General features: G+C 37.1%; 1 protein-coding gene across 2 annotated transcripts in view; it reads left to right on the top strand.

Moving 5' to 3' along the window:
• The window catches only part of RYR2 (ryanodine receptor 2), a 432,618-nt gene that overhangs the window by 304,160 nt on the left and 112,860 nt on the right, over positions 1 to 15,598 (top strand). The window contains exons 64-70 of one of the 2 annotated variants that reach the window (XM_089897470.1): positions 792 to 1,112; positions 2,667 to 2,937; positions 3,339 to 3,426; positions 4,579 to 4,671; positions 10,633 to 10,803; positions 11,918 to 11,977; positions 14,778 to 14,912. In XM_089897470.1, coding sequence (XP_089753596.1) covers positions 792 to 1,112; positions 2,667 to 2,937; positions 3,339 to 3,426; positions 4,579 to 4,671; positions 10,633 to 10,803; positions 11,918 to 11,977; positions 14,778 to 14,912 — 1,139 coding nt within the window. The remainder of the gene's footprint in view (positions 1 to 791; positions 1,113 to 2,666; positions 2,938 to 3,338; positions 3,427 to 4,578; positions 4,672 to 10,632; positions 10,804 to 11,917; positions 11,978 to 14,777; positions 14,913 to 15,598) is intronic. The other variant, XM_089897471.1, reaches the window with a different exon arrangement.

Genomic DNA, 15,598 nt, shown 5'->3' on the forward strand with positions numbered 1-15,598 from the left:
GGAGATTTTAGTAAAAGGAACTTTGGTCAGTGATGTGAAACGCCCTTGAAACACTTAGTAAGATAAGGATTGTAAAAGAATAAATTCATTCAGTGGTGAAAAGCAGAAGCCTTCAATTCTGTGGCTAGCAGAGCACCTGGAAAGTTAAACAGTCTAGGAGAGAGCTGAGCACGTGTATAGGTTTGCTGCGGAAGAGGCAGTAGAGAAGAAGGAGCTGAAAATACAGTCCTGAGCAAGGTGGCTGCTGGAGGGTAGACAGCATCAGAACACAGGTGAACCATGAATGGGGACCTCAGAACTCCCGCTGAAAAGGGGAACAGACGTGAATGTGAGACCAGACACAGAAATCCTGTCCAGATGAGAGCAGGCAGCTGGAAGAAGAGACATCTGATATTCCTGTTTGTTCTGAAGTAGAAGGATCGGTCATTTGCTGATCTTCAGGTGGTTGGGTAGGGACTCGGGGAAAAAGAAAGTTTGAAATACCTGCCACGGGAAAAGGGAGAGGCACAGGGAACTTTATTCAATATCCTGTGATAAACCATAATGGAAAAGAATATAAAAAATGAATGTCTATATGTGTATAACTGAGTCACTTTGCTGTACAGCAGAGACGGGCACAACATTGTAAATCAACTACATTTCAGTTTAAAAAAAAAAAAAAGGAGAGGAATCCAGCTGAAGGCATGCCAGGTCTGGCCGAGTTTTGAAGCCCAGTGTGAAATGGTTGCTTGTGTCTGTTTCGGGTCACTTCTTTCACTGAATACGTGTCATTTGTACGTGTGCTTCTCTAGCTCTTAATTTGCCAACTAATGTCGAAGATGTTTGTCCAAATATACCATCTTTGGAGAAACTCATGGAAGAAATTGTGGATTTAGCTGAGTCCGGTATTCGCTACACACAAATGCCACATGTGATGGAAGTTATCCTGCCCATGCTGTGTAGCTACATGTCTCATTGGTGGGAGCACGGACCCGAGAATAATCCAGGAAGGGCTGAGATGTGCTGCACGGCTCTGAACTCAGAGCACATGAACACGCTGCTGGGAAATATCCTGAAAATCATATATAATAACTTGGGAATTGATGAGGGAGCCTGGATGAAAAGGTTAGCAGGTAAGACTGGGAAGGAATGTGCCACTTCCATTTGTTTATTTCCAAAAAGATTTGAAATACAGAAGACTAAAATTTTTCTATCTCAATCTTTGTGAATATTTGCTCTGTGCTCAAAAAATATTCTGGATTACTTCTGTCATGCTTTTCTAAAAAAAAAAAAAGTAGGTTTAATCAGACATTGCGTAACTTTCCATATAGTTACTACTTTTAAGTGAATAAACATTTTCTAGATTTGACTAATCTCGCTAAGATTAATCAGTGAACACAGCAGTAAAAATTAATGATTCTGCAGACAGAGACAAAAATAAAACTGGATTTTGAAGCCACCCAGGTTTAGTCATCTCTCTTAGCAGGAATGGGGGAGGATAATCAAAAGATATAAATATTTACATTTAAGCTTCTCTGTCATTGCACTATTTATATTGAGTAATTGGAAGCAGTTTGAATGCCCAGCCACAAGAGTATGGTTAAATAGGTTGTGCACATCCATATACCAGAATATCAAGCTTTTTTTCAAACATTAAGATTTCAACAATATTTTATGATGTGGAAAATATTCAGAATATCATGGAGGGTTAAAAGAAGAACTTTAGAAATTTGAATTCAGAAGTTTACATATGATATTACTTATTGGGAACATTTCCAAAAAAATACACCAATGTCTTACTAATTTGGGTAGGGTAATTATGGTTGATTTTTAACATTTCTCTTTTATACACTTCCCCAGTGTATGTATGTTACTCTTAGGGAGAAAAAAATTCCTTTTAAAATGGCCTAAAAAACAAACTTATGGCTACCAAAGGGGACAGGTGAGGGGGAGGGATTAATATATACACACTACTATATATAAAATAGGTAATGAACAAGGATGTACTCTATAGCACAGGGAACTCTGCTCAATATTTTGTAATAACCTATATGGGAAAAGAACCTGAGAAAGAATGGATATATGTTTATGTATAACTGAATCACTTTGCCGTCTACCTGAAACGAACACAGCATTGTAAATCCGATATAAAGTAAAAATTAAATTTATAAAAAATGGCCTAATCAAGTTTAGACCTGTTGCTAACAACTACGACTATTATTAAATAAAAGAGCAGTATTATATGTAATCTAACTCTTCCACTGGGACAAGGCTGGGGACAGTTATAATGAGATGGCGTAGTAGTTAAGTAGGTAGTGGTCTCATAGAAGTATTCAGTGGTGTGTATCTCTTCTAAAAAAGGGGCCGGGGGAACTTTTCCATTTGGGGACTTTTCTTCTTTGTGTGAAAATAATTGATTTCCAAAGTGAATGAATGTCTTTTTTTAAACTTCTAAATTAGCTGCCAATTTCTTTCTTTCCTTCTTTTTTGAAAACAAGGAAGCACATCAGTTTCAATTCAGTAATCATTTTTGAACAGCAGCTATGTAATTAGGTTTGGGACTAGAAAAAGGACTGAGGCATGGGCTGAATTCTAAAGGAAGTCATGTGCTAGAGGAGAGGGAGGCTTAATCGTGCTGTACAATTGTGATGACCATCTAATCCTCATTTTAATGAATGTTTATGCAGAGCGGAATATTAATGTCTGTCTTCAAACAGTATTTTCCCAGCCTATTATAAATAAAGTGAAACCTCAGCTCTTGAAAACTCATTTCTTGCCATTAATGGAGAAACTCAAGAAAAAGGCAGCTATGGTGGTATCAGAGGAAGACCATCTGAAATCCGAGGTCAGGGGGGATATGTCCGAGGCTGAACTTCTCATTCTAGACGAGTTCACCACGCTGGCCAGAGATCTCTATGCCTTCTACCCGCTCTTGATTAGATTTGTGGACTATAACAGGTAGAATGTTCAAAAGTGATTTAATTTCTCTAATTCAGTCGTAACCTTACTGTGTTCATACGTCCCAGTGGAATTGCTTCATTCACTACTTAGCAATGAGCTTGTTCACAATGATGACAGTGTCAGATGTGAATTTCACCAAACATCTTAAAATTACAATTGGAAATCCCATTGTGGAGCAGTCTGCCTTGTGGGTGTAAAAACTAGCACTTTGACAGTTACATGTTTAAATTATTTAAAATGTTACAGCTGTACACTGGAGTCATTTATGAGCTCTGTGGACAAGCATGCTCACCCTCAGTTTACTTGGTTTCACATTTAACTTTAGGAGTGTGATTTTTTTTTTTTTAATTAACTTTAGGGAGTAACTGAGACACCACTTTATTTATTATGTGATCTAGGGCAAAGTGGCTAAAAGAGCCTAACCCAGAAGCAGAAGACCTTTTCCGCATGGTTGCAGAGGTGTTTATCTACTGGTCAAAATCCCACGTAAGTAGGAAAATACTGACAGTGCTTACTCTCTGGAATATGTCCAGGACTTGCAAAATTTAATGAATTTTCCGATCCTCTTAGTAAATACCTATCAGAGTGTTTCTCAAGGTCATCTCCTTAGTATCACTTAACTGGTCAGGAGAGAGACTAGGTTTCCCTGGGGAGTTTGATGCACTATAAGCCTTCTTTTGAGTTTTGTAATTTATCTTCAAACAATCACAGAGATTTTTAATTGTGCTGAGTATTTATCATAATCAGTAGGTTTTTAGATGAATGCCTAGTGTTAGTTTCAAGAATAAGAAAAAGAATCTGAATACGTGCTTTTGAATCTCATGGATATATTTTAAACACAAATCTGTTAATATATGTTATATACGTCCTAACCCAAATTTTTAAAGGTGAAACTATGTGAACAGCTGTAATATTATTAATAGTAAAATTAGAATGTTAATATGAGCTGAATGAAAATTGAGGCTTAGTCTATTCACTGTCCTTCATACAAAACCTTTTATTACTCATCAATTATTAATATATTTAGATGCTTACTATGAAATTATTTTGCTTGGGTTATGCTCCTTTAAAAAAGAAACACGTATAATTAGATTGTTAACCTCTCTTTTAAAGCTCTGTGATTATTTCTGCTTTTATTCTGTATTTGCTTTCACTACTACTGCTGCTTAAACACTTTGCCAGTGTTTTTATGTTCCTAAATTAAAAATGAATAAAATAATTTTAGGGTATATGAAAAAGTAGATAAAATATCTGACAGAATGGAAAGTTGCGTTATAGTTGTGCATGCCCTTAGGAAATCTGTGTTTATCCCAAAAGGCAGTATATGCTTTCCACCAGGTAGTTGGTGTTTGAGTATTCATTCTACCCCTTGGTAGGTGTGTGACTTGGTTACTTAAATTTTCTGAACCTTAGTATTCCCATCTTTGAAACATACATATTTCTATCTAGTTCCCAGAATTGTTGCCCCCAGCCAAGCACCCTCATTTGATATTCAACAACTCTTTGTTTCCTTTCTTTATAAGTCTTATATACCAAATTACTCCTTATCTTTGTAGAAAGTTTGGGTTCCTTTGTAACCTCTATTACATGAACTACTTATCTGTGGTTTTAATTGAAACTTCCTTTGGGACTTCTCAGAATTTCAAAAGAGAAGAGCAGAACTTCGTGGTACAAAATGAAATCAACAATATGTCTTTCCTTATTACGGACACCAAGTCAAAGATGTCCAAGGTATTACTATAATCTGTTTCACTTTCTAGAAAATGTGTGAATATAACTTATGTTCATTAGTTGAATTGTTTGATATTTTTTAGATCTTCTGAAGGTTTGTAACTGGAATTTGATGGATTTGATAACATGTTTACTGATTAAACACACATACACACATAGTTTTAAGGGTACCTGGGACTTATTGTAATCAGGTGTGGCAAGACATGTAGACATGGAAATGACTGTCACGGAGGAAGAAGATTTTACTCACAGTTCCCTGGAAACAGAAGGCACAGTGTAGAGCGAGGACATATGGGGAAGCACCAGGGTCAGCCACGAGGTGGAGGGAGCAAGGGGAAGATGTGGGCAAGAGCCTTTATTGTGGCTTCTTTGGAAAGGAGCAGATGAGGTAGGGTAAACAGGTTTAGCACTGGCTAGCTTGAGTCATTTCAGTGGGCTCTGTTCAGTGGAGTGTAGGGACTGTCCCTAGTTGTCTGGTACCTGGCCCTGGGTGATGAGGGCAGGTGGATTGAGATTCAGGTAAAGGAGGTGATTGGAGGACAAGGACTCTGAATTGATTGGTTTGTATATGAGAGGCGTGCTTGCAGGCAAGTAATTTTATATCTCTAGGAATTGACTAACTCTGGGAGGGGCACTCAAAGATCATCAGGGCCCACGATGTCAAGGCATCACAATAAAAAGACATGCTTAATATACACACTCACAAAATTGCCTATCAGTATAATATAGATATAATTAGTCAATAATATGTATTCATCAGAGAAAATGTACGTACATTTATGTGTGTCAAATAAATACACCGCCACATAATTAGCTGCATTGTTTAAGAACCACATGGATGAATTCTAAGTTCTCACATATGAAATGGAAATTTTTGTTTTCTCCATCACTCATGTTGGGGACTGGAGGACCTTTCAAAACACTGAAAAATATGTGCCTTTATCTTTTGAATTACCACTAAATAAGGAAATGAATATATTTGATGGGGTAACACACAAAATATGCTCCCAAATGGCCAAAGATGAAAAATAGTGTGGCACTGTGGCCACGGAAATCAGTCTCGACCAACTCAATAAATTATGGGAAGAGAAATGAACCCCAAGAGTCCATCTGACTTGTTTCATTGGCGACCACCAGGACAAAAAAAATAGCATCACTCAGTACTCTAGTCTTATTCAGAGTTGGAAATGCCATGTATTTGATACTATTACACATGAACTCAAAGCTAATGGTGGCTGAAGCTTTGCATGACTAGAACAGTTGTCCGACTACTACAGGCTATTACTCTGTGCATCTGTGCTCTTGAAACACTCATAAAAGATGATAAATTTTCTTTCCTCTGGGCAGACAGTAAGCCTAAAGAGTGAGGAACTGCTCCTTCAGAAGATGCTATACTAAGAGTATATATTTCACAGGGATGCTCTGAACTGAAAACTGTTAGTGAATTACTCTGCTTTGTCAGTATATTGTCAACGTAGGCCAGTGTTAACAAAGGCATAGAGAGAGGACATAAGAGGTCAGTGTTTTCTTTTGGAGGATGACAATGACTCCAGTGTATTATCAAACTCAAGATGAATTAAAGGTCTTCAGAGCAGAGGTCTGCATACCTCTCTACAGACATCCTCTTCCCTCTTTTCCATCATTCTAGTCCAGTGATTCTCCAAGCATACACTCAAAAGCATTGTACATCCTGTAACCTAAACTGAGGCATCTACAACCATTGACATTTACTCCTATTTTCAGGAAAAAAATCAAAAGTAATGGATAGGAGCATCTCAAATTTAATGTCGTTCCCCCCCCCCAAATTTTGTTAACCCTTTTAGTCTTTTTACCTATGACTGCTAACACTCTGAGACGAGATAGATCGCAAATAACAGTAATATTGATGAAAAATTTAGAAATCAGCGACTATGCTTTGCTTTAAAAAATTTTTTTTGCCTGCATATGTGCTTGATATTTTATATTGTGTAAGTACAATAAACTTTTTTCCTAGAAAAAATGTTTCTAGTTCAAACAATGGAGTCAAATGTACTCACATGTTACCTATATTGTTTTACTAAAGTAATCATGATATGCATGTGTCAACATTTGGACAGATTGGAGAGTCACTGGTTGGTCATAGCCGTGTCATAACTGCAGTTGTTATCAGTATCATTGAGGTTCTCAGCTGACCACGGATGGCAAGAAGGATTCAGAAGTGGAAGGTAGTCAGGGGCTGAGTAAGTTCTCTCCCAAAAAGCTGTATCATTTGGGTCTGGTGTCAAGAATGGATACCAGTAGTGTGGCCAGAGGTCTTACATCTGAAACTGAAATGAACAGAGAGGTGTTCCCTCCTGAAATGCTGAGAGCAGAGAGATGCAGAAAGCTTCAGGGATTTCTGCGACAAGACCTTAAACCGTCTGTCTAAGGTGTCACAGCAGCCGATAGAGCCACCCTCCCAGAGTCCTGCAGGAAAAACGAACTCCTTTTGGCCAGAGATTGAGACCAAATGCAAACACCAACCAAAGGACACATTGTCACACATCAGTCTTCAGCCAGTCGCTTGAGCAGGGATAATAATCACTATTTGTATGGAGTGCCATTTCCCAAATTAGAAGAGTATATAAGTTGGCCAGCAGACCAATTTGGAATAGGAAATCTGGGATAGGGAAGCTCATTTTGACTTAAAGCAAAATATATGTAGCCCAGAGAGAGGCCAGTGCATGTATAATTGGCCATAATACTCTGGGAGTTCTATTTTTCTTATTTTTTGAGGAACCTCCATGCAGTTCCACAGTGGCCGAACCAGTTTGCATTCCCACCAGCAGTGCACAAGGGTTCCCTTGCCTCCACATTCTCACCAAAACTTGGAATCTCTTGTCTTTTTGATGAATCGGCTCACTTTTATCCTTCATATGTTTAAATTTTCATAAATCATTTATGATTTTATGTCTATTTGGGGGGGTTGTAGGCCATTTTCTTGTAGGAATATTAGAAAATTCTTCCCTTTTTCTTGGTCTTCTATTAAATTTTAGGTTATTTTAGGTGAAATTGTTGGAGCTATATTTGTGGTGCGTGCATGTGTCTGTGTGTATGTGAGAGAGAGAGGCAGACAGACACACACACACACATACAGATTGATTTAAGAGAGAGGTCATTTATCCGACTCTCCTCCTTAAATATGCTGTTGACAGAAATAATAAACAATCTGTAATAGGAGTAGAAAAGAGTTTTATTTGAGCCAAACTGAGGGCTATAACCCGGGAGACCCAGATTCAAGAAGCAGTTGAATTGTGTTCCACCATACTAAAAAATGGGGGAGACTTACAAAGGCAAACACCGCAAAATTACATACGTTATTTGTCAAAAATTATGACTGGACCTGGCAAGAAGTAAGTGTGCTTGTTAAGTAAGGATTGGTCGGGGTCCGAAAGAGTTGCATAGTTACCAAGGAGGTCTTGAGACTACAACGCTGCAGTTGGCAGCTGCTAGCAGATGTTTTGAGAATGGCTGGTGGTGTCCTTGAGACTGGTACAGTTCAGAAAATTCAAGTTCTCTGTGATGCAGGATCGTGTCTCAGACCACATTCACAGTGGCCTCTGAGCTCCGTTTTGGATGTCTGAGCCACAGTTACTCTATTTTAATTTTTTAAATGCATTTGTTTCTTCAGTGGTTAAAGCAGATGCACAATGCATGTTTGATGGGTCACAAAACAGGCTGTTCTAATTAGCGTAAAATTTAAGTTAAATCATGTGTAAGCCAGAATGACTTTCCCAGATCTCAATATGTGAAACTTTCTTCCCTCAGTGCCTACATATTGACCATGTTATTGTGTATTCATATCTGATTCAAATGTTAGGATTGAAAGTGAACTGTGCAAATTCAATAGTTTCAGCAGTTCTGTTCAAATTATTGAACAGCTCCTATGAGTAAGGCACAGTGCTTGGTTCTGCATATACAAAAAGGAACAGAATAGGTTTGGCCACTTCCCTAATGGAGCTCCATAGTCTGGGGAGGACATCGACACTGAACAAGGAAAAAAACAGCCCTTATACATGGACATGAGGATATTTGATTGCTCGTATATTTAATTTCTTCATACCAACAGTGAACTCTATCACCCATAAAAGTTCAAAGATTTGTTGACTGTTCTTTTCAGTTTACAGAGTTCCTGTGGTACAGAAAGCAAGATGATATTTTGAGCATAAGTAGGAACTAATTTATCTAGTACTTCTCAAAACTGAGCAGTGTAGAGTTGCCTTTAGTGTTGATTTAAATTATTTTTATTATAAGGTTGCTTAAATATTTATAAATATCAAGCCAGGTATAAGCTCCTTCTACTTTTACAACAGTAAAACCAAAAGACCTTTACGAGTTAAAATCAAAGAAAACTTCAGCACCAGTAAAATTTAGACTTTAATGTATTGAGTAATATTGTTTTGCAAAAACTAAATTACCAGTATTGGGTAGAAATATGTTTGCATAATTTATATCAATTTCCTTAATTTTTAGGATGGTGGTTCTTCATTTGGGTAATTATTTTTATCAGTGTGGTTAGGTTACCTTTTAGCAGAGAGCTCATGTAAAACCACTGATTCATTATTTTTATGGGTTAATCAATTTAATAGTACAAATAATTATTCACTGTGCTTTTTCTACTAAACTTACCGAGAGTACCCTCTTACAAATTGGTACAGATAAAAGAGGGATCCACACAATAAGTACATCTCTTTGGAAAGTGAATATGGTTCTTATTACTGTGGTTCAGATATTGTAGGTTTGATATATCAGTATATACTGTATATGTAATAATATAATACATTATATAATATATAGTATTAACATATCAGCTACGATTACCATCTGATTTCAGATGTTTCAGTACTTTCACTTTGCAAAAAACTTCTTTCATTATCACGTTGTGATATATTTTGCCTTCTTTTGGGGAAAGCAAATCATTTGTATATTAAATGATCTTCTGAATTTCTCAGCCCAAAACTACTACAATATATCATTATCATAAAACTATCTTCAACGTTTGATTTATTATTACAAAGAAATTTAACATGCACGAAGAAGTGGATTTGGGACAGCTATTTTCATTTTAACATTAGAACATGTCCTCTTAATAGAAAGAAGAATACTCACTACCCAGTGAAAATTAGACTCCGTCATTGGAGGTGACCCTGGCACAAGCATAGTTTTCAACAAAATCACTAAAGAACCCTGAAGTATCATGGCTGTTCTCAGTTGTAAACAGGTTATCCAGAGATAATCCTGAATATTTATGTAACACTGATTAGTATATTACGTCTAGATTAAGGCCCTGGGGAGACAAGTGTTCAGCCTGTATAAAAGGCAAATATATGAGAGTTTTATATATGCTGTGTGTGTGTGTGTGTGTGTGTGTGTGTGTGTGTTGCAAAGCAAGCATTTGTCAAAGCAAAAACCATTTATTCTTAATCTTTTTTTTCCTGTTAACCACCAAAAATCATAAAACATGCAGTATCTGAAATTACCATGGATTTTTCATGCATCCATATGCCTCTCTAAAATTACAATGTGCATTTTCCTTCTAAAATTATATAGAGGGAATTCCCTGGCAGTCCAGTGGTTAGGACTCAGCGCTTCCACTGCCGGGGGCCTGGGTTTAATCCATGGTTAGGAAACATGATGTGGCCAGATAAACAACAACAAAAAAAAGAAACAAAAAAATAAATAAACCTTTTTTCTTTAAAAAAAAAAAAGATTATCTAGAAATGCCTACCAGTAAATTCTAGTGATTTGGGAATCTGAGAGTAGGACTTAAAATCAGCAAGAGATGCTGAGACGGAAAGAGAAAGGGTGTCCTCAATGGGATTCCTAAACAATAGGGACCAGCAGAAAACGAGGAAGAGGAAACTACAGGCAAGTTAGAAAAGGCTCATAGTCCTATGAGGCAAGAAGTCATTGCAGATTCCAACACTTACCTTTGTTCTGTAGGCAGCTGTTTCTGATCAGGAAAGGAAGAAAATGAAGCGCAAAGGAGACCGGTATTCCATGCAGACCTCTCTTATCGTGGCAGCTCTGAAGCGATTACTGCCCATTGGCTTGAACATCTGTGCCCCTGGGGACCAGGAGCTCATTGCTCTGGCCAAAAATCGATTTAGTCTGGTAAGGCTCCTGTTCCTACCAGTGGGAATGATCATTCAACCTCCAGATCCTCATGTGTTTGGATTCCTTCGTCTCACTGCTCTATGTCAGTATTTCATTTGCATTGAATGCTTTATTAAGCAATTTTTCTGCACAGGCCCTAGGACTCAGACACAAAGACTGCCTAATATTTTTTTTGGAGGCTGTTTTTATTTCTAAATTGCGTTAATCACCCCCAGGGCATATTCAGAAACCAAAGAGAAAAGATGGCAACAAGTCACTGGTAGTGGGAAAAAATGGGTTTCATATGAACTATATCAAATTTGTGATGAGAGGTATCTGCAGATTTATGAAGAGTGATTTTGAATGTTAGATGCATAATGTATTGTGCTGATTGTTGTTAGATACGAATTTGACTTTTGAATCAGCAGCTTTTCTCCTTTGTGAACATCAGGATTGAAGTTCTCAAGATTTCTTGATGGTCTCTGGTTTTCCTCTTCATGGTTACACAGAGAGGATGCAAGTTTTCAAAAATATACATTGGGGTTGCTGTCTTTTATTCATGTAAGTTGGAGGACATGTTCTCCCTCCCATGTTCCCACACTGAAGCACCTCTCTGCATATCCAGAGTTTGAGACCCTACCATGAGCAAACTGAAGGGAGATTGTAGGAAAGGGAGCTGAAGAGATGCAGGCCCATTGGCTTTTGTCTAATATTTGCTTCTCAGGATATGCTCCTCAGTATTACTGGATCCTTGGGGATGTTATTGGGTGCTAACATGACTTCATGGAGATTTCAGAGAAGGCTGGAGACATACTTCTGTTTGAACCCAAGGGAACATGCTTCTGCCCTGCGTCTTGTGAACTGGAAATTCAGTTGTCTTGAGTCTAGGGCACTTTCACTGGAGTTAAATTAGGTGGTTGTCTTGTTTCAAGTCACAGCAATATCAAAGAATTATCTGAGCGATAAGCCCCAGATATTAATTATCTGAGCGATTTAATACATTTGTTGCATGTATTAAATCCTATAAAGACGTTTGTTCAAACATATACTATTTCAAGAGGTTTATTTCTAATGACTTGTGACAGTCACTGCATTGTAAGACTTCATTTAGGTAACATTTATTTCTTGACAGAAAGACACTGAGGATGAAGTTCGAGATATAATCCGCAGTAATATTCACTTACAAGGCAAGGTAAGCCCAATATTATTAGAAAGCACACTTAGCACCTATAAAGTAGTTAATCTCTCTTTAGAAGAGTACTACAAATAATGTTACTTTAACAAGTAAGGTAGTGAAAATATATCATCTTAATCAGTCATTATCCTGCTTGCAAATCCTTTTGTATTAATGACTCTCAAGATAACAAATGATGTATTTTTAAAGTAGATCATCGGAGATTGTCAAACTTTGAAAAAAGATGTCGCCAGTTGAAATAAAGGTTGGGAATTTCCTTCATATAGCTGAGTTTGAGGACCTTTGGGACATGGAGACAGGTGTCTATGAAAATTTGATATTTTACACCTAGTGCTCAGAAATTAAATAAGTGTATTTGAGTCATTAGTACATACGAGATAGCAAGAATTAATGTAATAGCAAAGCCAGTGTACATTTAGAACAGAAACATGAATGGAAACCAGGATAACACATACTTTCTAATGGTGGGTAAAAAATTTGCTCAAAGTAGTTTTTGTAGTCCAAGCATTTACCATTATTTGGAAATGCTTTCATAGTAGTGGATAAACTCTTCATTTGTTTACAGGACCTGTTATGTAATATGAGAAGTCTAGCAATTTATTATTTTGACTCAACTCTTTGCTTCTATTCAGATGTCCCTTCTGAGGATTTTTTTTTTAATTGTGAAAATGTCCAAATGTCAAAAACTAGTGGCTATAGTATAATGTATCCCTTACTGGGTATTAAAATGTTTCTTTCCAAAGATCCAAACCATATTTATTTTATTTTAACACTTCGGAATATAATATGATAAAGGTGCGACATGCTTTTACAGTACTCACAATGCACAAGTATTATTTAGAGCAAATTTCATGTGTACTTTGTTGTGTACTCAATTATCCATTTAATTTTAACTTGAACAGAGTAGGAGATTAATTCCTGTAAGAGCACGATCTCTTTGCAGATAGCAAAGAGATTTTTAACATTATTCAAAATGTTCATAAAGGCTTCAGCTGAACCTCAATTTTATACTACATGCATGGGCACTTGAGGCAATCATGTGCCCCTGAAAAGATCTCGGGAGCCCCAGGGAGTTCGAGACCACACTTTGAGAACCATGGTCCCACATAGAGACAGTATTCACTACCTCTTAAGAAGGGGTTTATACCACTCCCAGGAAACAGTCAAATAAAAGTTATGTCTTGGGGCTTCCCTGGTGGCGCAGTGGTTGAGAGTCCGCCTGCCGATGCAGGGGACGCAGGTTCGTGCCCTGGTCCGTGAAGATCCCACGTGCCGCGGAGCGGCTGAGCCCGTGAGCCACGGCCGCTGAGCCTGCGCGTCCGGAGCCTGAACGGGAGAGGCCGCAACGGTGACAGGCCAGCGTATTGCAAAAAAAAAAAAAAAAGAAAAAAGAGTTATGTCTTGGATAAGCAGGAGGAAATTCTTCCATTATATTCTAGAGGTTACTTGTAGGGATACTTTGGACAATGTATGCTGTGTATTGAGGAGTCAGGAGGAACAAAAAAGCTGAAAAGGATGCATATTTATAACCAATATTTCACCTCCAAACGAATGAAACCTGAAAATAAAGACATAATGAATACTTATTCTTTGTGACATTTCATTCTATATTTTTTAAGCTAGGCATAAAACTAGGCCCCAAGATCCCCATGTATATAAAAATAGGCCCCAAGGCCCTCATGTATATACAGAATTGCAAGCAATGAGTTCTTTTGTTCCCAGCTCTTTCTTGAATACATTGTCTTGAAATTGTAAGACTGGTAATCCTGAGGACAAGAGGGAGTGATTGTATGTTAGAAAGAATAATATCTAGAGGTACCAGAGTCCTCAGATGAAAAAAGCATATGGAGGAAAACATTTTGTTTTATCAAAAGACAAATGGTGTTGACAAGCCGTTCAGTGCACAGAGCTCTATCTCTGTTTGCCTGTAAGGTGAAAGTTATTTTTAACATTTCAAACTACACTTTCTCAGGCTACGAGTTGTCAAGTTTTAGATGTTGTTTGTGTACTTCTGCTTCATTGCCCTCCGTCTCCCAATTTTAAAGGAAATATTTAATGGGAGGAGAAACATACGAGTATTGCTGTGCCCGTTTTTAATGACATAGTTAATCTAAATTATTCCTTTGAAGTGCTGTATCCCTGGAAAGATGCTTGTCTTTGTCAGTTTCTATGGTTTAAAATAATATTTCTTAAAAACATTCAGAATTCCGTTGTATCTTTCACTCGGGAGGTTTAACAGTATTAAAAAATAGAGTCTGTAGATTGGTTTATTGCAAGAATGTGATTTTGTAGGCCTTCGTTGCTTTATATTAATTGATATCTTTGTTTCAGTGAGACTGAGCTCTGTTGTAGCATCCTTGTATTTATAGATAAATGTGATCCTGTATCATGGCCTCTAAAGTAAATATGTGAATCTTTCAGTGTTTGACTGTGAAAGGAAAAGAGAAAGATAAAAGATTGCTTTCCCTGACCATCTCCAGCTCATCCTTAAATCCTAGTTGAAACTTCACTTGTTTAGGGAAATCTTCCCAACCACCAACAGATTAGGTTAAATCTCCAGGTACCTTATATTTCTTTCTAGTAGCCCTTGTCACAACTGTAAATGTTTGTTTGATGTCTTCCTTCCTCACCAGACGATAAATTTCATGAGTACAAGGTACTTACTTCTCTGTCTTGATCTCTGCGTCATGTTTTCACCCTGTGCTATGCTCAATAAATAGCTATAGATTGACTCTTCAGAAGTGTGTCTTCCCCTCTTTACACTGTATTTTTTGAACATTTTTCTTTTTTTCTGCAGGTGGAGGATCCTGCTATTAGATGGCAGATGGCTCTTTACAAAGATTTACCCAACAGGACAGAAGACACTTCAGATCCTGAGAAGACAGTGGAAAGGGTCTTGGATATAGCAAATGTGCTTTTTCATCTTGAACAGGTTAGATTTTGTGTTGATTCAATCACATTTGCCTTAACCATAAAAAATATTTTTTTAAAGGATGTGTGTTAACTTGTTAATAACTGTGGGCCAGAAAACATATATATCCAGCATGTTCATTACAAAGAATCTATGACTTGGGAGTCCTTAGTTTCTAATCAGCAGCATTTCCAAGCTTGTAATTTTTGTAACCATGGATAAATAATGTATTTGGGGAGATCAAGGCCTCTGTTTTATAGTATTTTTCAAAATATTTCTAAAATTAAACAGATAATTAAAATTATATAATTAATTTTAAGCCATTCTAACAAAAATTTGAGGAGTTACACCTGATTTCAAATGTTTTATAACTGTATTTTTTTTTATTGTTGCTCATCAAAACATGTTTGAGATACTATCTTTCCCTGGTCTAATATTTGAATTTTGAATTTAAGGTCACTTATTTAACCTTTCCTTTGAATATTTTTGAGCTAATTTTTCTCAAGTTCAGCAATATGTTACATTTAGAGAAGAGCAGTGCATTGGTATTAGAGCCATGTGAAAATAATGTTTTTATATCATTTTTCAGTTGTATTCTATTTTAAGCTACAAAGCTTACTGTGTATTTGATTTTCTTATTTATTACCTTTGCTCAAGAATTCCCAAACCAGTAATATCTGAAAGGTCATCCATCGGTGGATCGTATT

Source organism: Delphinapterus leucas, chromosome 16 (genome assembly GCF_059928025.1).
Source record: "Delphinapterus leucas isolate spDelLeu-1000000601 "Yukka" chromosome 16, BTC_Dleu_Yukka2, whole genome shotgun sequence".
Classification (NCBI taxonomy): Eukaryota; Metazoa; Chordata; class Mammalia; order Artiodactyla; family Monodontidae; genus Delphinapterus; species Delphinapterus leucas.